This window comes from Panthera tigris, chromosome E2 (assembly GCF_018350195.1).
Source record: "Panthera tigris isolate Pti1 chromosome E2, P.tigris_Pti1_mat1.1, whole genome shotgun sequence".
Classification (NCBI taxonomy): Eukaryota; Metazoa; Chordata; class Mammalia; order Carnivora; family Felidae; genus Panthera; species Panthera tigris.
The window spans coordinates 59,428,020-59,451,175 of record NC_056674.1 but is presented as its reverse complement, the minus strand read 5'-3'; the positions used below and the strand labels follow the sequence as shown (position 1 = coordinate 59,451,175).

At 57.5% G+C, this 23,156-nt stretch overlaps 2 protein-coding genes and 1 non-coding gene across 3 annotated transcripts in view; 1 reads left to right on the top strand and 2 right to left on the bottom strand.

The window, feature by feature from the left end:
* The window catches only part of LOC102957108 (junctophilin-3-like), a 155,173-nt gene that overhangs the window by 85,216 nt on the left and 46,801 nt on the right, over nt 1-23,156 (bottom strand). The gene's annotated exons all lie outside the window — the stretch shown is intronic.
* LOC122234208 lies at nt 2,730-5,438 on the top strand. The gene is made up of 2 exons (XM_042969917.1): nt 2,730-3,963; nt 5,106-5,438. Exon 1 carries the CDS (start codon nt 2,872-2,874, stop codon nt 3,943-3,945), a length of 1,074 nt encoding a protein of 357 aa, XP_042825851.1. The 5' UTR covers nt 2,730-2,871; the 3' UTR covers nt 3,946-3,963; nt 5,106-5,438.
* Nucleotides 8,337-8,421, bottom strand: TRNAW-CCA. Its single transcript has one exon. It is a non-coding gene; the product is annotated as a tRNA-Trp (tRNA).

Below are 23,156 nucleotides of genomic sequence, written 5' to 3'. Positions count from 1 at the left end.
GTGCGCAGGAACACTCACTGCTCTCGGGACTCACCATAGACCCCCCTCTCCAGGGATCCCCGCCCAGCAGGTGCCTCCTCTCTGAGCTGCAGTAGGACCTGTGCTCCCCCCATTACAGCATATGTCACTCTGCCAGGTAGCTATCTCTTGATTCAAGGCCTCATCCACTCATGTGGGACGGGGAGGCGTGCGGCCCAGTGGGACCCTGTTGGGCTCCTCTCCTCCCCACCCAGCGCCCAGCACAACGTCCGGCACTAGGAATGTGATCATAGAATTTCGAGTAAATGGTGAACGAAAAAACCAATAAATGAATGAACAGTCAGCGTTCCCCTAACATTTGTTGAATCGGAGCAGGTCACGGAAGTGAATGGTAGAGCCCGGAGGCGCTGTTAAGACGCAAGGCCGTGGCTGTTTCCGATCTGCATCTTGACCTTGTTGGACACCCGCTGATATCACCGACATGGCACTTGGGGACGTAGTCCACAGTGGAGGAGCGGGGAGGTGACAGAGGCCTCACTCTCTCCCTGCTCAGCAGATGATGTGTCGGACATAAAGACATCCAGAAAAGCGCTTCCCGGCCGGAGTGCTCGCCTCTGCTCCTCCTCTGCTTCCCAGGGCTAATAAGTGGGATTAGACCTCCTCGGAATGAGGCGGCTAGTGGTTCCCCATGCCCCTTCCTCACCCACCGCGTATCCGACCCGCCCATCCCCAGAAAATGAGTGAGCTGGGTGGCGGCAGGCGTCTTCACCGAAAAGGAAGACGAAAGTTGTAGAGTCTGAGCGAGGGCTGTGGGCAGGGGGCTGAGCTCCCATGGGTTAGGGGTGTCCCTGAGGGTCCAAGGCAGCGTGGAGAGGCTCAGAGGCTGGGGATATGCACCCAGAAGTCACAGTAGTGGATTGGAGCCCCGGCCAGTGTAGACCAGCTTCGTTCCACACACAGGCCTGGCCAGGGGCGTTTACGACTGTCCTGTTAATGACAGACTGCTGGCCTGCAGATGACGTCCAGCCTCCTTCACACGGTTTACAAGGCCTCCCTGACCGGCGCCTGCCAACCCCTCTGCCTCCCCGCTCTCCCTCCTCTACTTCACCCTGCCTAGGCTGGCTCCGCCCTCACTGTTTCTGCTCCCCTGCGTGCCACAGCTTAGTAACTGCTTCTTCCAGGAAGCCTGCCTGACTCCCGCCCTGTCCAAGCCCAGGACAGGTGCTCCCAGACCTTCTGAGTCATAGCACCGGGCACAGTGTACGGCCCAGGCTTGTTTCCCTAGCACCATTCTCTGTGAATGACTTACAACAGGCACCGTGGCCATGGCATTCACACCCTATCCCAGCTCTGTCTGTATATAACAGGTGCTCAGTAAATACGTTCTGGGTGACTGAATGAATATGGTGATCGAGTATTTGCAGAGCATCAGAGAGTGACTCAGAGGTAACCAGGACAGATTCTGCCCTCTTTCAGCCTTGTCCCCCAACTTTGCCTTCCTGAGAGGCGAGCCAGGAGGGCCTCCCTCTCCGCCCTTTGAGCGGCTACTTTCTGAACAGAAAGCCTCAACGGATAGAGGGTTGCTCGGTATCCATTACCCCCACTCCGGCGAAAGCGTTCACGCCTCCCCCCAGTTCTCAGCCCCACTCTTAGTAGGTCTCCACCCAGGTGCTGATGACCTCTTTTACCCCCTGAACCACGCAGAACCGGAAGCCAGCCTGTGTTTGAACCTGGCCACTTACTGATGCACAGAAGCTAACAATCCCCTTTCTGGTTACATCACTTGGAGCCGGGTTTCCTTTCCTTGCAAAGGGGGTGCGTGTTTTTTTTCAAATAGTTTTATTGAGATGTGATTCACATGCCATGTAATACACACGTTTAAAGTGTACAAATCAGTGTTTTTAGTATAATCATAAAGTTGGGAAATACCGCCACAAGGTGATGTTACCGTCTCATCACCCCAAAGAGAAACCTCAAGTTCCTGGCGGTCACTCCCCGGCGCCCACCCCCCAGCCCTGGGAAAGCACGGATTGGCTTTCAGTCTCTAGGGATGTGCTGGCTCTGGACATTTCATCAAAACAGAATCATCCGAGAGGATGTCGGACATCTCTCACCCGGCACAATGTCCTCAAGGTTCATCCATGTTGTGGCAGGTGTCAGAACTCCCCGTCTTTTCACGTCTGAGTAATGCCCCACTGTGCAGATGGGGCACATTTTGTCCGTCTGTTCCTCAGCTGCTGGGCATTTGGGTTGCTTCCACCTTGGGTTCCGGTGGATAATGCTGCCTTGAAGTTCAAGTCTTCATGTGCGTTCCCATTTCTCGTGGGTGCAAACCTCGGAATGAAATTGCCGGGTCATGTGGTGACTGTATCACCTTCTGAGGGGCCCCCAGACCACATTCTGGACCAGCTGCCCCACCACCCAGGCTTAGTGACACAGAGCCTCTTTGCAGGTGTTTGTTGGACATCCGCATGCCTCCCGAAGAGATATTCATTCAAACCCCTTTCCTTTTTGCAGCTCGTGCTTTTATTATGAGTTGTAGGAGCTCTTTGTATATTCTGGATACAAACCCCTTCTCAGATGGATGATTTGCAAAAAATGTCTTCCTTTCCGGGACTTTGATTTTGGTCACACCCGATGTCACTTGTGCTGCTGGGGTCGTTGCTAAAGAGTCTGAACACACCCGCCTTCTGTGACAGGACTGCTCACCCCTGCCCTCTGTCCTCTCAGCGAGGCAGCCTGGCCTCCCAGCGACAACCTGAGGAGGGGGTGGTTCTGAGCCCACCACATCGGGGTCACCTGCTCCCGCAAACAGCGTGTTCTCAGAGGAAGCATCTCAGGCACCCGGAATGACCAGATTCTGAGCCACACCCCCCACGGTGGCTGCAGCTGATGGACAGTCCAGGGCTTCCCGAAGGAAGGGCAGGAAGGGAGCAGCGGCAGGAAGCCGGACAACCACAGAGCATGGGCGCCCGTCACACTCTACCCCTCTGGGGGCTGACGGGCCTGGAGCTTGCTGACTCACGGGCTCTCCCGGCCCGTTACCGCTCCTGTGAGCTCCATCCACCCCAGAGAACACGCGGCCTCAAGCTAGCGCTAGCGGGAGCCAGTGTCTGCCCTCTGCCACCTGAAGACTGGAGCAGATCGGATACTTCCTGTGCCCCGCTCCCTCCCCACCCGCCTTCCTGCCTCCAAAACACAGACCTGTCACCCCGACCACTCAACATGCATTCGAGAAGCCGAAGGCTAGGGTCAGGGATACAGAGAGCAGAGCAGGCGTGGTCTGGGTCCACGTGGCCAGAAAGCGATCACACTCGAGGCTCCACACGCCCTGACGACAAATGGCAGTTAGGTCTGGGTAGTAAGGAGTCGTGTCCATCAAGAAGCCCCCCGACTGGGGTAGTAAGGAGTCGTGTCCGTCGAGGAGCCCCCGACTTGGGTAGCAAGGAGTCAAGGGCACACAACAACTGTAAAGGAGCCTTGGCGTTGACCTGGCGGCAGGTGGCGACAATCCCTCCGTCTATGGAGAGGCATTACTCCGGAACTGTGCACAACCCCACGTGGGAGGGCCCCCGGAAAAGGAAGCAGACACCCCAGCGTGGGAGGCGCAGAGCCTCCGTGCTCGCTGAGCTGGCTGTCCCAAGCTCACTTCGCCCTGCAGCGGGGCCTCGGCTTTGGGGGCACGAGACAAGGCTCCCTTGTGGAAAGGGCTGGGGACCCTTGAACTATAGCATCTTTTCTGCAGAACAGATGTTAACAAGGTGCTTGGTCCCTGTGTTAGCCGTCACACTCACTACCCACGTTCTAGGGAGTGTGGAAAACCACACCCAAGAAACGAGAACCACTCCCCCAGGGCCCAGCAGTCACACGGGTAACGATTTATTTCCTTCAAGTTGTTTCCTTCGGTGCGCAGTGAACACGCATCTACTGTACAAACTCAGCGTCACGTGGAAAAGGCTGTTTTGACCTTCGCTTTTTCTTCAGGTAGCAGTAAGTCCCGGACGTTTCCCTGTCTCATTAAATTGTCTTCTACAGCCCAGCTTAATAGCTGCTGGTGTCCGTCTGTGGCCGTTAATAATAGCAAACGTTTACACGTGTGTGTTGTTTATATTGTGCTTTTGAGGCCTCGGCTTACCTCGTGCTCATATGTTCTCAGTGCTTTTCATATACCAGCTCATTTAATCCACACGGCACCTGCGTGAGCTAAGGATCCTCTTAGGACCCATTTTACAGAGGAGGAGGTTGAGGCGCAGAGAGGTAAAGCCATTTGCCCAGGATCACACAGCCGCTAAGCGGCGGGGGCCAGGATCTGAGCCCAGGTGTCTGGTCCCAGAGTCTACACTGCCTCTAAAGCTCCCTCATCGTGGGCATGAACGGGGCAGGGATGGTCCCGGGGAGTCAGGGCGGGCTGTCTCCTCTTTGGAACTCTGGAAGGCATCCTGACAGGGGGCAGGAGGGCCGGCTGACTGTGCGCCCAGCGTATCACCGATGCTAGGCTGTCTGTGCCCACGGTTCCCGGGAGCCTACGGTGGGGAAGGTGGTTGCACCTGTCTGTGTGGCCACATGCGCCCTCTGGCACCTGTGAGAAGTGCTGGAAACCCCTTTACCACGGAGCTGCTGTTAGCTTCAGCAGCATTAGCTGCAGTAATGATTCCCGACCCCTCTGGTCTCAAGCGTCATGTTCCAGAATGCCCTAGGCTGCCGATAGTGATGCTGGCCTGTGTTGCCTCAGACAGGGGCTTCGCTGGTCGTGGAAACCAGCAACTCCAGGGGCAGCCACAACAGCAAGGGCCTCGGCTGGCAGAACAGGCCCTCCTTCCCCTGGGAAGCCACATAAGCCCCTAAAGTTCTGGGACTTTGTAAGGGGAGAAGGAAAGAAGGCATAGGCTGCAGGCCGGTATGGAAGGGTGTTCGCGTGTCCTTGCGGGTCCCCCAAACTGGACAGTAGGACCCCCAGTTCTATAGACAGAGTGCATCCCCCCGGCCAACCCCCAGCACTGGAGACGCACCGTCCTGCCCTCGGGCATAGATAACACGGCTCACACAGTGGGGCTGCTGGGGGGCTTGGGGGTGGAGAATGGTCTGCCGACTGTCTGACCCGAATTGCTAACCCTGCCCTGTCCTAGGTGGACGACTCCGGCCTCCTCAACGTTCGTGGGCCCCGGAGAGCCACTGCCCAGGTTGCTGTGAATGGGACACCCACAGTAAGAGCTGTGCCACCAGATCAAACGTGTCCACGTGTGCCCTCCGCTCGCTTCTGTTGAATAGATTCGGAAACGTACAAGGGCCAGGTCAAGGGCATTTTGCAAACCTGCTGCTGTCGTCGGACGGTCCCCTTTGTCACGGCGCTGCTCAACCCTCCACAGCACCAGAGTCACCTGGACTCTTGTTAAACGGCGGCACTGGTTCAGCAGGACTGGGCGGGGCCTGGCGCTCTGCATTTCTGATGCGCTGGTCCAGGGGCACCCTCTCAGCTGTAGGGGTCGCCCGGGTGCACATGGGCTCTCTGCCACCGTCCTCCTGCAGGAAGCCTGGTGCCCCTGGGGTCCCACAGACCACAGCCCCAGGCAGGGTGTTAATGTCGCCGTGGGGGGCTAGAGAAGGCTGGTTCTTGGCAAGCTCCCGCCAGCCCCAAGGGGCCTGAACCTCTGCCATTAGCCGCCGGTCCAGCCGGGCTGTTTATGCAGCCAATTTCGGCGAATCTAATCCACCCCGAGAGGATGGGAGAGACCAGCTCTCTGCACCAAGGCCAGGTGGCGGGCGTCCAGCCCCGCACGCGGCGGGGCCTACAGGCTTCCGGCAGCAGCTAGCAGGTCCGGAGAGGATGGCGGGCCGAGGGAGACCCCGTCTGGACGGGAGCGGCCGTGCAGCGCGGAAGCCGGCTCTCTCGGCCGCAAACCCCGGCAACGGGGAACCAACCGGAGACGGAGACACAGGAGTGGATGCCGTTTCCCTTCTACCCCACCAGGCTGCAAGCGCCCGTTCCTCGCACTGGGGCCGGGGGAGGCCAGAGGCAAACGGACAAACAAGCAGATAACTTGAATCCTGGTACAAGTTGGGCGGAGGGCACAAAAAGAGTGTTGGCCACACGAAATTTGGGCCATTTTTGTACTCCCGAAGGGCCGTTTCACACAGTTCGGTGTTAATCCCAAGAACAAATTCAGGGTTGTTTTTACAGTCCCCCCCACCCCCTTCCTCGGAACACGCAAAGCTGGTATATTTGTATGCAATCACATATTTCGCACATATTGCTACCAACAGGTGCCGGGGGCTCTGTGTCCCTCTGTCCCTCTGACAGCGGAGAAATTCTGGACGAAGCTCTGGGGACTTTAGGGAGCCAGGGCTCCTGTTTCTTCTCTCCAGCATAAGAGCGCTGCTGTGCCTCATGGTATGCTTCTCAGAGCCACACGCCGGTGAGGGGCTAACGTGGGGGAGAGGCCCCGGGTGGGGGGCGCTGGCGTCTGTCCGTGTCGGCGGGGGCCCCTCCTCTTCCACTTTTCTCTCCCACCGAGATGCTGAGGGTCAGCCCCAGGAAAGACCAGCAGGTGGGGTGGGGAGGGAGGCCAGACGGGGGGCTCCTCGCCCCCTGAGAATGCTAACTCGGGGGGGGTGGAGCCCTCCTGCTCCAGGAGACAAAAGCACCAATATGCTAACACGTGGCCAGATTCCCGACTCACCTGGCCCCAGCCTTCCAGAATCTGGAGGTGAGAACTTCCCAGGGGTCGCTGTGCTGTGGCCACGCTGGAGGGACAGGGGGATCCCCCGCCAAAGTTGGGTTTGGACGTCAAGAGTGATGAGGCACACACACGCTCAGAGGGCGGGAACAGGTTGTCACTCCTGTGATGGGGCTTTCTGGGGAGAGCCAGGCAGCCCCCTAATTGCTGCAAAAGGGCTGGAAAGAGCAAGGGAAGGAGACGGGCCTGGGGCCTTACTGCGGCTGGAGGGTGGGGGGGCTCTTCCCCCAGGAGAGGAGCAGCCGGGGCGGGACGTGGGGCACAGGGAGAGGGGATAGGGCTCGACGGCCACCAGCAGCGCAGAGTCTAAGATGGAATCAGATGCCACCGCACGGGGGCACGCCTGCCTCCGGTTGCGAGACACTCGGTCACACGCACACCCACGTGCACATATGACGCACGGGGAGCGTGATGACCCCTGGGAGTCTCGGCGCATCAGCAACTGTGGGGGTGAATTCAACCCACCTCTCCAGAGCACCCCCAGAGCGGCTCCGTTGTCAACACGCACCCCAGATCCAAATTACGAAGAGCTCAGCACGTACCGGACGCCTGTGTACCCAGATCGAACAAATGCTAATTTTGTTCTTACGTGCTTTGAGTGTTTTTTGAGGGGATTGAAGTTAGAGTCGAAGCACTCTCTCTCCTCCTCTATCTCCCCCCTTCTCTCCCTCTCTCTCCCTCCCTCTCTTGCTCCCTCCCTCCCTCTCCCTCCCTCTCCCTCCCTCTCCCCCCCCCCCCCCACCATCACTCACTCTGGGAAGCCAGCTGTCATGTTGGGAACTGCCCTGTGGAGACACATAGCAAGGAGTAAAGGCCTCAGTGAAGAGCCAGCGAGGACCTGAGGCCTGCCAACAACCACGGTTAGCTGGGAAGTGGACCCTTGTGCCCGAGTTAGAGCCCCACGTGACCTCCTGACCACCGCCAAGGGAGACGCCGGGAGCCAGAAACACCAGGCAGCTCCCGGATTCCCGACCCACCAAAACCATGAGCTAATGCATGTGTGTTGTTTTAAGTCCCTGAGTTTGGGAGTGTTTGTTACGAGGCAACGGCTGACTCGCACACTCGGGGGCGGGGTGTAGGACACGGGCGGATTCTGGCATCCACCTGGCCCCACCACCAGCAGTCTCCAGGTATGTCTTCCTCATACTGTCCTGGTGTCAGAGTGTGATGACCCAGGAGTCACCAGTGCGGCCCCCTGACCCAGCATGCTGAGCCGTACCCGGGACAACCGACCCCAGGAGCACGTCTGTGTGAGCACCCACGGCAAACGCCCCCTCCCGGTCCTGTTTGTTCAGCCACTGCCCTCCAGCCCACCGTCTGCCCTCCAGGGACTATATCGCCACGGAATAAACTCAGACCTGCAGCTCAGTCACCTGGCTGAGCTTCCTTCCCAGTATCACAGAATCCAGCAATCCTTGCCACAAAAAGCGTTTTAGAATTTTTCCCCATGGCAAGAGATTTTGGAATCAGACAGACATGGGTTTCTTTTTTGTTTAATTTTTTTTAATTAGTTTTCTTTATTTTTGAGAGGCTGAGAGAGACAGAGCGCGAGTCGGGGAGGGGCAGAGAGAGAGGGAGACACAGAATCCAAAGCAGGCTCCAGGCCCTGAGCTGTCAGCACAGAGCCCGACGCGGGGCTCGAACCCACGGACCGTGAGATCATGACCTGAGCTGGAGTCAGATACTCAACCGACTGAGCCACCCAGGCGCCCCCAGACCTGGGTTTCCAACCTCCTCCCACCACGCTGCCTCCGGGCTCACTCCCCTCATCTGGAGAGTGGGCTCAATAATCAATCCTGTCTCCAGGACGGTGAGAGAATTGAGGTCCAAGAGCAGGGCCAGCGCTTAGCAGAGAGCGTCACTGTATTAGTAAGATGACAGGAGGCGCTTGGGGCCAGCCCCTGAGGAGGGCTGGCCTGTGGCTGCCGTGGGTGGAAGGTGGTAGGGTGGGGCAGGGAGGTGCTCCGGAGCAGGGACGGTCCCTGCTATGTCCCACCTGGGCCTTCTCTGGGCTCCATATGGAACTGTGCTGCCTCCTACCCGCTGCTAATGCTGTTTTTTCTTTCCTTTTTTATCGAGATAAAATTCACATAACATCAAATTAACTGTTTAAAGTGAACAATCCAGTGGCATTTAGCACATGCACAGAGCCGTTGTAACTGTCACCACAATGCAATTCCAGAACATTCTATCACCCAAAGGAAACCCGCCCCGTCTCTAGCCCCTGGCAACCATGACTCTACTTTCTGTCTACACATTTGCGTCTTTGGACGTTTCGTTTAAGAGGAATCCTGCTCTGTGTGACCTTCTATGGCTGGCTTCTTCCCTCCGGAAGACGTTTCCCAGTGCGTCCGCGTTGCGGCCTGTGTCAGAGGGACATGGCGCTGTTCGGGTAGGCCACCTTTGTTTACCCGTTCCTCGGCGGACGGACATCGGGTTGTTTGCACGTTGCGACTATTAGGAATAACGCCGCTGTGACCACGACGCACAGATTTCCGTGTGGACCGGTGGCTTCGGTTCTCCCGGGGAGACGCCTGGGTGTGGACTCACTGGGTCTGTTTGCTTTCGAGGACACCCGCCCCCGCCCACCGGCCCCCCTTGTGCCCTCAGAGCGCAGTGCTTTCATGACTGCACGTTGTCCAGGGGTCACTTTCCACGTGACTTTGGGGCAAGGTCTGGACAGGGGTCTGCGAGCCCCAGGTGAGCAGGGAGGGGCTTGCTCACCCCGCGCCCAGGCCTGGTGCACGAAGACACCCAGCGAGCAGCTGCAAATGTGAGAATGGAGCGCGGGCGTGAGCCGCCGGGCCACCAAAGCTGCTGCCGGGAAGCCCGAGAATCCGGGAGCAGGGCCGCCCGGCAGGTGTGGTGCACGCTTGGTGCGGCACCGGGGAGGCTGAAACGCTGGGGTGTCCGCACAGGGGCGGCCCTCAGAGAGCGGGCGACAGGGTGGAGGGCCTCCACCACGTCCTCCCACCACCGTGGTTAGAACGAACTCGGGGTGTGCTTCCGGAACCCAGTCTAAGACGGGAAGCTGTGCCCTCTGGTCCAGCTGAGGACTAGCCTCGCCATTATGAGGAATGACTAACCACCCGGACTCACCCAGGATTAAGTAACCGGAGGCACAGCCACGTTCTGGTTCTGTGGGGCTGCAAGCTGCTGCCTCACCTCTGGAAGACGCAGGTCAGGCTGGGGCCAGGGGAGGCGAGCAAGGCACCAAGGGGGCACAGGCCAAGAGGCGCCCGCACTCAGGGTCCCACAGTGCAAGCTTACACCTAGAGGGGATCACCCCGCGTCCTGGTGGCCCTGGTCCTGATTGTAGAGAACGCTCCTGTGTACACATGTGCACACGCATGTGTCAGGATGTACATGTGTGTGCTTGTACGTGCATATGCAGACACGTGTACGTGTATTGTAGACTGTGTGTTTGCATGTCTTTGTATGTGTGGGTGCGTGCACATGCATCTGTACATACGTGTGTGTGTACGTGGGTATGTGAGTATATGTGTTGGTGTGTGTTGTGTGCATGTGTGTATACATGCGTATACATGGGTGTGTAGGTGAGTATATTATGTTGGTGTGTGCGTGTGCATGAATGAACTGTGCGTGTGTGTGTGTGCGTGTGCATGAGTGAAGTGTGAATGTATGTGTATGTGTGTGTGCATGAATGAACTGTGCACGTGTGTGCGCGTGCATGAGTAAACCATGTGTGTATGAGCGAACTGTGCGTGTGTGTATGTGTGTGTGCATGTGCATGAGTGAACTGTGTGTATATGTGTGTGCATGAGTGAAATGTGTATGTGTGTGCATGAGTGAACTGTGTGTGTATGTGTGTGTGCAAAAAGAGTGAACTGTGTGTATGTGTGTGTGCATGAGTGAAGTGTGTGTATAAGTGTGTGTGCATGAGTGAAGTGTGCATGTGTGTGTGCATGTGCATGAGTGAAGTGTGTGTATACGTGTATGTGTGTGCATAAGTGAACTGTGCATGTGTGTATGTGCTTGCACACCTCACAATACTATTGAGCATCTATCCCAGGCCCAACATCATCCTCAGGGCCTTACATTTATTAGCGCATTTAATCTGCACAACTCTTTAAGGTAAGTCTTACCATTATCCCCATTTTGCAGATGGGGAAACTGAGGCTCGGAGAGGCAAAGTGGTTTTCCTCAAGCCACACAGCTGGTAGATGTGGGACCAGGACACAAGAGCAGACAGCCTGACTCTGGAACCCACATTCTGAACCCCTGGGGCACGTATTTGAAGACATAAATCTATTTTTCCCTTCTGAGCTATACGTCAGTGATGATCTTTCCTTTTTTCTGGCTCCTTTGCAGCCCAGACGAGTAAGAAATCCCGGGGTGTATCCGGTGGGTATGCTCACTCGACAACCGAGAGGAAGGACTCCAGGGAGACAGTTGACACAGCCCTAAGAGACAGGTATGGGTCCAGACCCTCCCGGAGCCCGGCGGTCCCAGAGGAGAGGCGGACCCCACGCGTCCGCCAGACTGCAGGACCACGTCTGGCCCGCACGAGCTTCGTCCTTTCTCTGACGACGGCCGTCAGGACGAGCTCTGTCACTCTCAGGTGAGCCTCTGCCCACGGCACACGGAGCCGTGCCCACTCCCCACGGCGGCTCCCGCCTGGCCGCTCATTCTTCTGGAGGGTGGGTCCCCTTCTCTCCTCGCCACATGCTTGGGTGGGAAAGAAAAAGGCCAGGAGAGACCCGAAGGCTGGGAGCGGGGCCTCTGGCGCGTATATTTAGCCGGGCGGAGGAGCGAGGCAGCCTCCTTCCTGGCTTCAGGCCTCCTCTGCCTGCCAGGGTCGGGTCATGGGACCGGAGGAGGACGTCGCCTGTGGTGACAGCTGCCCGCGCTCCCCCCATTTGGCCGCCAGACAGGCTGGCCTTGGCCAGAAATTATATGTTTTGAAGCTGTTCCTGAACCAGAAGCCCCAGGACAGTGCCGTTTTTGTTGTCGTTTGAATTCTCCTTGAAACCAATATGCCTTTCCCCCCTGCTTTGATTTTTAAAAATGTGTTTCATTATGTAATGTATATGCATTGTAGAAAAATGGGAAAATATAGATAAGCGTGATGAAGAACGTAAAACCTCCCGGCTGCACTGCCCAGGGAGGAGATGAGCCGCCCTGATCATGCACACAGCGGCGGCCGACCCGAGCAGGAGGCCAGACGCGCTAAGGCTCCATGATCCGCACCCAAGTTCAAACAGGTGAAACTACCCCGCGGCGCCAGAAGCTGGGGTGGTGGCCCAGCAGGGAGGCTGCGCGTCTGTGCTTGTCTGACTTACAACTTGCGTGCTTTTCCACGTGTGTGCGCTCAATCACACCTTGACCAAATAGAGACTTACCGTTTCTGTTCCCAGGGATCGCCACTATTCCCCTCTGCGGTGTCTCCTTACAGACCTTCTCGCGTGCACATCGGCGTGTGTTTGTCTCGTGGAAACATGCCATCTGCCTGCCTCCCATGTCTTCGCTGGTCAGACCGCGAGTGCGCACGGGTGCAGTCCCACCACGAGCCCCCTGAGCAGGTCCCCTGGGACGCCGAGGGAGGGCAAGCGCCAGCGGGCAGCCACAGGAACCTCTCGTTCGTCGGCTTGCCCTTTCCACCTCACCTAGGGCAGACCTCTTTCCCAATCAAGAAATCACACCTGTGCCTGGATATAAGGGAGCCTCAAATCCGGGGAAACGCCTAGTATGGGACCCTCCAAAATGGTTTTGGGCCAACATGAATATACAAGTGTTTTGGATGTCCATGAAGTAGTCACAGGAATGCTTATAAAATCTTAATTAAATTAGAAGTGCATTTTTATTTTTTTATTTTAAAACATTTTTTAATGTTTCTATTTGAGAGAAGGGGGAACAGAGGATCCGAATCAGGCTCCGGGTTCCAAGCTGACAGCTCAGAGCCTGACGCTGGGCTGAGATTCACCAACCAAGAGATCATGACCTGAGCCGAAGTCGGATGCTCAACCGACCAAGCCACGCAGGCGCCCCTCAGGAAGGCGGTTTTAGAATCCTTAGTGAGATCGCATAGAACACGTGTTGGAGGCTGGCGAATTGTCCAGGGCACGGTTCCCTCTTACTCCTGGGGACACAGGCTGACCCCATTTCCCAGCCTCCCTGGCAGGTAGCACGGGCACTCAACAGTTTGCCCGGTGGAAATCGGGCAGTCAGGTCGTGCGTGGCTCCAGGCCTGGCCTCAGAAACCTCCCACGTCCAGCTTTCCCCAGCCTGTAGACCATCTGCTGTCTGGACACCCCAGGGGACAGTGGACCCACTGCATGAAGGGCCCTGGGCCTCTGAAGGCCACCCACCAAACACCCGACTACGACTAATCTGAGAAAAGGACGAACCCACGTGAACGTCTCAAGGGCTCCATGCGGTCCTTGACCAGCTCTAACTCAACACGTTAACTTAGAGGTAACGCTTGGTCCACTCACAGTTTGTGAGTCAGTTTTATTCAGATTCATTGCACGTGTGGTCGACATCGGCGTCTTGGTCAAGAGCTGCTTCCTGAGCCGTCATCCTCGGTTTCCCAAGATGCCGTCTCGTTCTCACCTCGAGGTGTGAGGTTGGGATCCATCCCAGATGCTGTTGATAATCGCTTTGCCAGGACACACGTCTCCCCCGACAATGTATCGGGGCGGGGCTCTCCCAAGTTGACTTGTGGGTTTCGCTGCTCGGTCTTCACAACCTAAGCGCTTACATATTCCTTTTGAAAGATCTCTGGAAGGCTTATTCACTGTGACACCTACCCTTGGGAGGTCCTCCCTACAGGAAGATTTGCTAAATCCCTGTCAATTGCTCGTGTCCTTTTTCATCGCTTCCCTCCTGTTACCCCCGTGAGGGCCCGTGTCTAGCCTCTTTGGAGGTCGTTTCAGAAGAAGGTGCGTTTTCCAAATGAGCTGGCTGGTTCAAAGTAAAATAATTGAAAGACTGACCTACAATGACATAATTGTTAGGTGACTATTTTTAGCCTGATATGTTTTACATGTATTATTATTTATTTTTTTAGTTCGGAAATTTTCATATAAAAAGTGGAGTGAAGTGCACAGTGGCCACTCGTGTGCCCACCACGCTTGGGACAATCAAATACCGTCTGCCTTCCAGAAAAAGAGGGAATCCTTCTCTGAGCCAGTTCAAGAAGAAGCCACTAAGTAACTCAGGTTCAGGAGGGAAAAGCTCCTTTCCCTCTTTCTTTGTCCTGCAAAATGTGCAGCTCGGGGCTTAGCCAACTTTTCCTACGAAGGGCCAGGCAGTAAATATTTTCGGTTTTGCAGACACACGGTCTCTGCTGCACCTGCTGGGCTCCAGGGTCGCAGAACCAAAGCAGCGGGAAGTAAATGAACAGGCGTGGCTGTGTTCCAATAAAACTGTATTCACAAACCTGGCAGTAGCGCGATTTGACCTCTGGGCCGTAGTTTGCCAACCCCGATATAGCTCATCTAAACTTAGAGAAACAGGGGCACCCGGGTGGCTCAGTCGGTCAAGTCTCCGACTTCGGCTCAGGTCACGATCTCACGGTGCGTGGGTCCGAGCCCCCGCGTCGGGCTCTGTGCTGACAGCTTGGGGCCCGGAGCCTGCTTCGGATTCTGGGTCTCGCTCTCTCTCTGCCCTCCTCCTGCTCATGCTCTGTCTCTCAAAAATAAATACACTGTTTAAAAAAAAAAACAACTGTAAACTTAGAGAAACAGAAGTGTCCACCTCCATCCAGCTGCTCCAACCATCAGTGAAAAAAAGACCCCACAGCCACGGGCGTGAGCATTAGACCCTGCTGTGGTTTGAATCCTGCCTCGGAGCTTAAACAGTGGCATGCGCCTGGGCCCGTTACTAAGTCCTCCAAGCCTGGTCGGTGAACCGTCCCTGCCTCTGGGGAGAGTTGCAGCGTGCCAACCTGACCAGGGGTCAGGGGGCACAGCCCAGTGGCTGACGTGTGAATACCCGGGGGCCACTGGCATTAAAGCAGGGGATGATGGCAGGTAGCGGAGTGCTTCTGAGCACTGGAGCGGCGGCTCGGGAGGGAGGCAGAGGTAATTAATAAGTCAGGCCCGCTGGGGGCAGCAGGGAATTGAGTTGAGAGCAGGTAGGAGGAAGCGGACGGAAGAAAGGAGGGCTGCTGGTCCTTCTCTGTGTGAGCAGCTCTCCACTCGATGTGCTGTCCACACTGGCAGGGACGAGGTGACTTTAACTATAGCCCCCCAAGTGCAGGTGGGCTGATCACTGTGACAAACAGCTCCTTCCAGAGACTTCCGACTCGGCCCCCAGGGGAAGCAGCACCCACTGCATCGGGCACTCTACCAGGCCTTAGGGGCGCTAGCTAGGGCAGGTCAGCCAAATGGCCCACTCAGTGCCTCTCCCCCGTGATGGCACCAGCGTCCAAGCCTGAGTGGGTAGAGACCACAGTGGTCACCCAAACTGGGATCTCCCGGGCCATCGGTGCCCCCGAGAGCCGTAGATAATCAGGTGGACCTGGCTTCTTCCCGGGAGAGGAGGCAGACGGGAACCGGGGCGCAGGCCACAGGCTGGAGAGGGGGGGGCAGGGCCACACCAAGGCCTGCTTCCGGCACCAGGCAGCAGATGGCCGTGGGACGAGGCAGTCCCTCAGCCACTCAGTGTGGTGGTTGTTACCAGTACTGATGGGAAGCCGAAGAGGTCAGAGGTTAGAGGCCACGACAAGGATGCTCAGGGGTCGGTAGGGAAATACTGGAGACAGAGATTTCAGAGTGCAAATCATAGAAACCTTGAACTTGGCAATTAATGTGGCCTCAAGGGGGCCTGAGTTTGCGTCCCGGGCCCAGTGGGACCCTCCCGGTCCCCACTGTGGGTCTCGCCCCAAGAAATGATCTGCACCCAACTTCCCGTGCCATCCTCTGACCCCACTTCACCCATCCTCCTCTGAACCGCGGTCCTTCTGGTCGCCAGTAATCCCGCCCCCGGGGCTGAGCGGGCCTGCCCCACCCACAAGGCAGCGCGTCCGCCCAGTAAGAAAAGATCCCGTCCCAGGTGGGGACGCGGCCCCAGAGAGACACAGCCGCACTGGCTGCAGCGTGGACGGTGTTCAGATGCCTGCAAGCCACAGCCACCACCCCGGGGGCTCTGTGTCCCCAGTGGGTCTGTCTCTGTCACTGGACAGCTTCTGTGCCAAGGCCTCTCCCTGAGGGACGAGCTGCCCCCCGTGGCCCGCCGTGAGGACTCGAGTCCGAGGAGAACCAGCAGGGGGTTTTCCTTTGGTGGCCTTGGCTGTGAAGTCCCCTGAGCAAGTCCAGGCTGAGAGCAAGAAGCACGTTATTGTCCCTTGCCAGGAAAGGTGCCTTTGTGAAGAAGGGGAGGCTAACAGGGGTCACGGAGGCTGTGGGGTCCTTCCAGAGGACGCCCGGCTCTCTCTGACTTTGTGTCCCACGCCCTCCCGCCTGCCAAGAAGTGCACAGCTGCACCCATTTTGCAGATGCCTTTCAGTGTCAGGAACTCGCCCGCAGCCAGCCCTGGGACTGGGACGAAGGCTCCGGCAGCCCAGGAGGCCCATCGGGGACAAGTGAGGTCGAGGAAGGGGGTGCTTATAAACTGGGTGCGAGCAAGGGCTCCTGCCGTTGGGATCCCCAGCCTCCCTGGGGCCTCACCTTGGGGTCACTTCTGGCTCACTGGTGCCCTGAGAGAGGGGCGCCTGCTCTGGGGCTCACCCTACACGACAGGAAGAACCGGCCATGACTCTTGTGTTTCCAGATCCTTCTCTGGCCACCTGCAGTCTCTGTCAGTGGAAAGGAACAGTATAGAGCCGCATTTCCTCCTGGGGTTCATTATGTCACTGTGGTCGGCTGGATAATAGCCTGGCACCACGCCCACGTCCCAATCCCTGCACTGTGGCTATGTGACCTCGCAGGGCAAAGGACGTGTGCCCAAGGGACTGAGGATCCGGATGTGGGAGGTGAGCCTTATAAAAGGGAGGCCAAAGGGGGTCTGACTGCAGGAGAGGCAGACGGCAGCATGGTGGGGACGCAGGGAGAGCAGAGGCCATGTGGTCCGGGGCCACGAGGCGAGCAGTGCGGACACCTCGGCAGCTGGAAGATGCAAGGAAACAGTCCCCCTGGAGCCGCCAGGAGAAGCCAGTCCTGCAGGCACTTGGACCAGCGAGGCCACCCCTGACTTCCGACTTCCAGCCTGCCGGAGAACGAGCTGTGTGGTTCTGAGCCACCAAGTCCGTGGGCGCACACCGCAGCAGCCACGGACGCCCACACAGCCACCTACCCGCCACTCTCACAAGGCAGTGGAGGTTTTGGTGGGTTTGGGCTCCAAATGCTGGGGTTCTCCTCAAGTCCCTACCCAGGAGCTACTCGGGTCAGAGCCCTGGTGCCGTCGGGACATGCGGGTCCCGCCAATGGTGAGTGGTGCTGTTGTCCTCACCGCTCAACTATCTCAGTATCACCAGCCCCAAGACCCGAGTCCCCCGGCCCCCTCCCATCTACAAAGTTAGCGGCCCAACGTGACCTCTTTAAATGCAGCTAAATGCCCAGCATCACGGCCACGGTGCAGATGGCCTCTCCAAGTCACCAGGCCACATCTGGCCATCTGCAGGATGGTCCACAAGGTGGCCTGCTCAGTGCTGCCTTCCCCACTCTCCTCTGGGCAGAACGGACCCCTCCCAGATTTTCCAGAGCACACAGGGGTCCCCATAACACCGCCCTGGCTTGGGCCGGGGTCAGAGCACAGGCAGGTGAGGATCACGTCCTGGTTGGGTCTGGGGGACGGGCAGTGTGGAGCAAAGAGAGGTCCTGGGGGGCAGTCAGTCCTGGGTCCACAGCCTGGCCACTCTGCCCCTGGCATTTCCTCCTTCGTAGGGGAGAGAAGGATACCGGCCTCTCGAGGACTCCGTGGAGGCCACACAAGGGTGCGGTGCAGGCCTGGCCCAACTCGGCCACCCCAGCGGGCAGGTGACAAACTAGTCCCCGCTGCCTCTGCAGCCACAGTTTCTGAGCTTAGACTCCAACATTTTCACGGCGTCAATGAGCGAGTGAATTGACCAAATGCACACCGAGTGTAGGTTGTTGAACAAAAAGCTACTTAGACGAAACCGAGGAAACAGAATCTCACTGCTTTGGGCAAGTTCCTGACTTGGTTGAGATGGAAATGTCTGGGGCTTCCTGGGAGCTGTCCCTTCTCCCTCCTGCCACTGGGAGGCCCAAGGGCTCCACGGAAGCCGGGAGGTCCCCAGCGGACACGTGCACTGGCCAGGGCGGCCAGCTTCCAGGGACCAGGCATTCCTCGGCTCCAGAGTATAAACACATTCCACGCGGCCTCCGGGAAGGCCACAGGCCCCGTGAGCCGACCGGGAGGGTTGCTGTCCAAAGACACCGTGTACCTGGGCCCGCTTCCCGAGAGCTGGGAGAGCCCAGAACGTCACCGGGGTGACCCCGTGCTCCTGCTGATGGGTAAACTGAGACCAGGACGGCCAGTGACCTGGCCAAGGCCACTAGGGAATTGGGGGCAGAGTCCAACCCCTGCCACTGAGCCGAGCCTGGTTTCCACCAGACTCTGTGCCCTGTTTGAACAAGAGGCACAGAGCTCAGGCGAGGACGAGGGCCTCCTCTGCGGGCACAGCGGTGATCACTGCCCGGCACCCACTGCCTTCATGCCGAAGCCGCGGCCCCCGCTGACCAGAGCCCGTCTGGACCCCTCCATGCTCCTGTCCAAGTGGCACCTGCCCGCCGGCAGCCTCGGTGTTCTTTGCAGTCACAGCAGCCAGAGCCCCTTCCTCTGTTCCAAGGCATTTCTCCACGGCAAAGGCAACTTCTAGAACTTTCTGCGAGTGGCTGAATACCAAGGAGCTGTTTCAGTCCCACCTTCCCCGACAAGCAAAAGCTGGGCTTTGGCGAGACGTAAGCATATGGGACTGCCAGTCAGGGCTGGACAACATTCCGGCCAGGCCTCTGTGGAGCTCCCTAGAAACAACAAACTTAGCCAAGGCTGCCCCCCGCCTCTGGACCTGCGTGGGGAATTTGCACCGACAGTCCTTTGTGGGAGACTCCTGACACCAGAGAAGCAGAACAGCTCAGGGGGCAGAGCTGTGGCCACGGGCAACAAGTCCCACCGTTGACTCTAGGCCGGATGCCGCCTCGAGACACTGCTGACCCCCCAGACGCCAGTCTTCCCGGGCTGTCCACACCCCTGCGGCCGGCACCCCTCCCCACCAGCGTCCACCTGGCTAGAAATGAAAACCCTGCGTCCACGCAAAGACTTGTACCAGAATGTCCACAGCAACATTACTCACAGCGGCCAAAAGGTGGAACCAACCCAAATGACCACTGACTGCTGAGTGGATGAGCCAAGCGTGAGCCACACCTTAGTCCACACACTGGAATATCAATCGGCCAAAAACAGGAATGAAGTCCTGACACGGGCCACGCGTGGGGGAAACATTCTGTCCAGTGAAGACAACACACTCGGGGGTGATTGCATTTATGCAGGAACAGAGGGTACATCAGGGGCTGCCTGGGCCAGGCGGAACGGGGGCTTGTGGGTGTTACTGAGGCCACACAGGGTTTCTTTTCAGGGTGATGAAAATGCCCTAAAACTGACCGTGGTGATGGTCGCACAGCCCTGTGAGAACACTGCCACCACCAGACTGCACATTCGACACAGATGACTTGCGCGGTCCGTGACTTGTATCTCAGTAAAGCTGTAAACACAGCAGACGTCAACAGAGGGCAAGGACCTGGGGTTGCTGGACCTGTCAGACACTTCTGGAATCTTTCGTTACACAGCTTTGCGGGACCAGCCATCTCTGTGGAAGCTGAACACGTGCGCCCGACGGTGGACATCCACAGCAACACAGACGGGGACAGCCTTAACCTGGAGCCACTGGCTGTGCATCGACAGCAGGATGATTAGTAAATGCGGTCTATCCGTACGACAGAATACGACGCAGCAGTGAACAGGAACAAGCCAGAACGGCACAGGGCAGGGCTGCATCTCATATCACAGCATCTGCGTGCGGTCTCCTTTCATTTGTGCAAACCTCAGAAACCAGTCGTCCGTGCTGGAGGGCACACTGATGCTTACGCGTGGGGGGTCGGGGGACAGTGTCAAGGGGGACAGGAAAGGGGGCTCAGGGGGCCGGTGATGTTCTGTTCCTTGATCTGGGTGCCGTCCCATGAGTGAGTTTGTTCTGAGAAGCCAACGCACATCACATGGAAGATATGCATGCTTTTTGCCAGTACATCGTATCTCAATAAAAGGTCTGCTGATAAAAATATGTTTCAGAGTTAATGCAAGGAGACAAGCCAAGTGTCCATCAACTGAAGAACGGATAGACAAGGTGTGGGAACGACGGAATGTTATTTGTCAGTAAAAAGGAACAAAGTGCTGACCCTCCTGCCACAACAGGGAGGGGCCTGGAAAACTTAACGCGGATATGCTGGCCACATCCTGTATGAGTCCATCCACATGAGCTGTGCCGGGGGGCGGGGCACCTCCAGAGACACAGAGCAGGGTCGTGGTGGCCGGGGGCCGGGGAGGGGAATGGGGAGTGCCTGCTGATGGGGACGGGGTTTCTTTCTGGGGTGATGAAAAGTTCTGAAGTACGTAGTGGTGACAGTTGTCACAACTCCCAAGAATGTGCTAAACGCCACTGAATGCACACTTTATTTTTAATGTTTATTTATTTTCAGAGAGACAAAGAGAGAGAGCACACGAGCAGGGGAGGAGCAGAGGAAGAGGGAAAGAGAGAGAGAGACATTCCCAAGCAGGCTCCTGGCTGTCAGCGCAGAGCCGGATGTGGGGCTCGAACCCAAGAGCTGAGTCGTGACCTGAGCTGAAACCAAGAGCCAGACGCTCAACCTACTGAGCCACCCAGGCACCCCCGAAGGCACACTTTAAGCGGGTGTGTAAGAAAGTAAGTGGGACCATCAAGTAGGAGCTGGGACTTGCAGTCAGCACGCCCCGTCGATGGTCCCTGAGCGTGTGCTTCGCGTCCTTGCTACGTGCAAGTTCCAGGGCGAGCCCGTGTCCTACTTCGTTTTCAAAACCATCCTAGGGAGTAACCACTGTCATCGAGCCCATGTCACAGATGAGGAACCAGTCTCCCCGAGAGGCCGTGCTTCCCGTCCAGCCGGGCGAGCAGCAGAATGGGGCTCTCGCAGTCTCTCCGAGGCCACACCTGCAGGCAGGTGGGCAGAACTCGTACTCACGGCTGGCCTGATGTGGCCCTTAGGTGAGGTGTTTGTCGGGGAGAGCACGGTGGGAGGGGACGGCCTCACTTCAGTGATGCCCGTGGCAGGACCGAGGGAAGGCTGGCCCCTGTAGATGGCACAGCAGCGATGACGGTGACGGTGTTGGCTCCCGGGCGCCTTTCCACACGTCAAGCCTCCCAGGGCCCGCAGCTTTACCCACTGGGTTCTCACGGCCACACAGTGCGCTCTCCCTTGACAGCTGAGGACACAGCGACCAGCGACCGGTGTCAGAGTGCGGATTTGAACCCAGGAAGCCGGGCTCCAGAGCCGCCTGCCCGAGACTGCCTCCCCACAGGTAGCCTGGGCACTGAATGTGCCCCCTGGGGATGGCAGAGTCGGCCGGGAACCCTCTCCCGGGTGGCAGGTTGCATAATGGGAGAGAGAGGTCGAGCTGGCAGGCTCACGGTCCATGCGTGGAACACAAGGCCCCACGGTCTCCCAGAGGGGTGGTAAGTGCCCAGGCGCGGACGCTTCCCACTGCGGGCAAAGCTGGCGGCTGCCCCGGGGAGGCCACCACCCCGCCCTGCAGGGCTGGACACAGCTGCCGGCGCAGAGCAGAGCAGGTGCCCAGCTGGCCCCGGTCTACACTTGGCTCCCTCAGCAGGGGAGCAAAATGGAGCCCAGGGCTGAGGCCACAGCAAGAGATGGCCAGCAGGGCAAGGGCTGGCCTCGGACACGGCAGGCTTCTCCATGTCCAGGCTGATGCCCGTTAAAGAGGAATCTGCCCTAACACAATTGGGCCTTCCTGGCCCCCACGGGCTTCATTTATTCATTCGACAAATATGTACTGGGCACTGTGATGTTTGATTTTACGTGTCAAGGTGCCTGGGCCATGGCGCCCAGATATTTATTCAGTCAAACCTTATTCTGGATATTTTTTAGAGGAGACTAGCATTTAAACCGGTGGAGTGAGGAAAGAAGGTTGCCCTCCATAATGAGGGTGGGCCTCGTCCGATCAGTTGAAGGCCTATAGCTAGAACAAAAGATTGACCTCCTCCAAGTTAGACGGAGTTGTGCCAGCACACAACACACCAGAACTGCAGCACCAGCTGTCTCTGGGCCCCCGGCCTGGGCCAGGCCACCCTGCAGATTCCGGAATGCCAGCCTCCATAATCGTGAGAGCCAAGTCCTTCTTAAATATATATACGTGTGTGAGGGCACCTGGGGGCTCAGGCGGTTGAGCATCCGACTTCAGCTCAGGTCATGATCTCGCAGTTCATGAGTTGGAGCCCTGCCTCAGGCTCTGCGCTGACGGTGTGGAGCCTGGAGCCTGTTTTGGATTCTGTGTCTCCCTCTCTCTCTGCCTCTCCCCTGCTCATGCTCTCTCCTCTCAAAAACAAATTAACGTTAAAAAAATTTTTTTAAATATACATGCATGTGTGTGTGCCTATACACAGATATATAAATACACAAAACATAAGTATATATGGGAAAGATTTATAAGTATATATATATGTGTACACGTGGGTATAATGTGTATATGCATAAACCTACATTGGTTACGTAATGTTAATTCTGTGTCTCTGACAAATACAGGCGCCTACTGTGTGGCAGGTCTGGAGCTCCCAGCGGGGACACAGCCCAAGGCCTCGGTCTGCCGTTCTGTTACGGAGCAGCAGCCGTGACATGCCCTCCAGAACGCTGGGACTTCACGGGGCAACACAGGTACGGGGTCTTGCAGGGCTTTGCCTGCTCCTGAGAGCAAGCTGGTCCACCAGAACAGACGCTCCTCTTGGACAGCTGCAGGACCTTGACCAGAGGACTTCATGTCCTCGGTTTCTAGTTCCTTGTCTGTGAAATGGACTAATGACAGTGTTACCCCCTGGGGGGTGATCCCGACGACTGGACAAAACTTAATGCATATATAAAGGGAGCTGTGTTCGGCCCCCCATGGGCGCTCAGTAAACCTCTGGATATGGTTCTCAGGTCGAGCCAGGGACTGGACTGCATCAGAATCACCCGGGGGCTTGTCTAAAAAGGCCGGTGGCTGGGCCACTCTGATTCACCGGATCTTCCTCTCTGGGCGGAGGAACCCAGGATCTGCCTTGGAAGCACACCTGTCTCTAGGTAGCAGATGTGGGAGCCCTGGCCCATCACAGAGGGGCATCGCAGGACCCTGTGCAGGCAGACAGCGCTCTGCCTTCTCTAGACAGGGAGGGCCAGGTCCAGACCTCACCTCCCTGGGCTGAGTTACCCTGGAGCTGGG

Coding starts and splice junctions, on each gene's coding strand:
- LOC122234208 (XM_042969917.1), top strand. CDS start 2,872: ATGGACAGTCCAGGGCTTCCCGAAGGAAGGGCAGGAAGGGAGCAGCGG.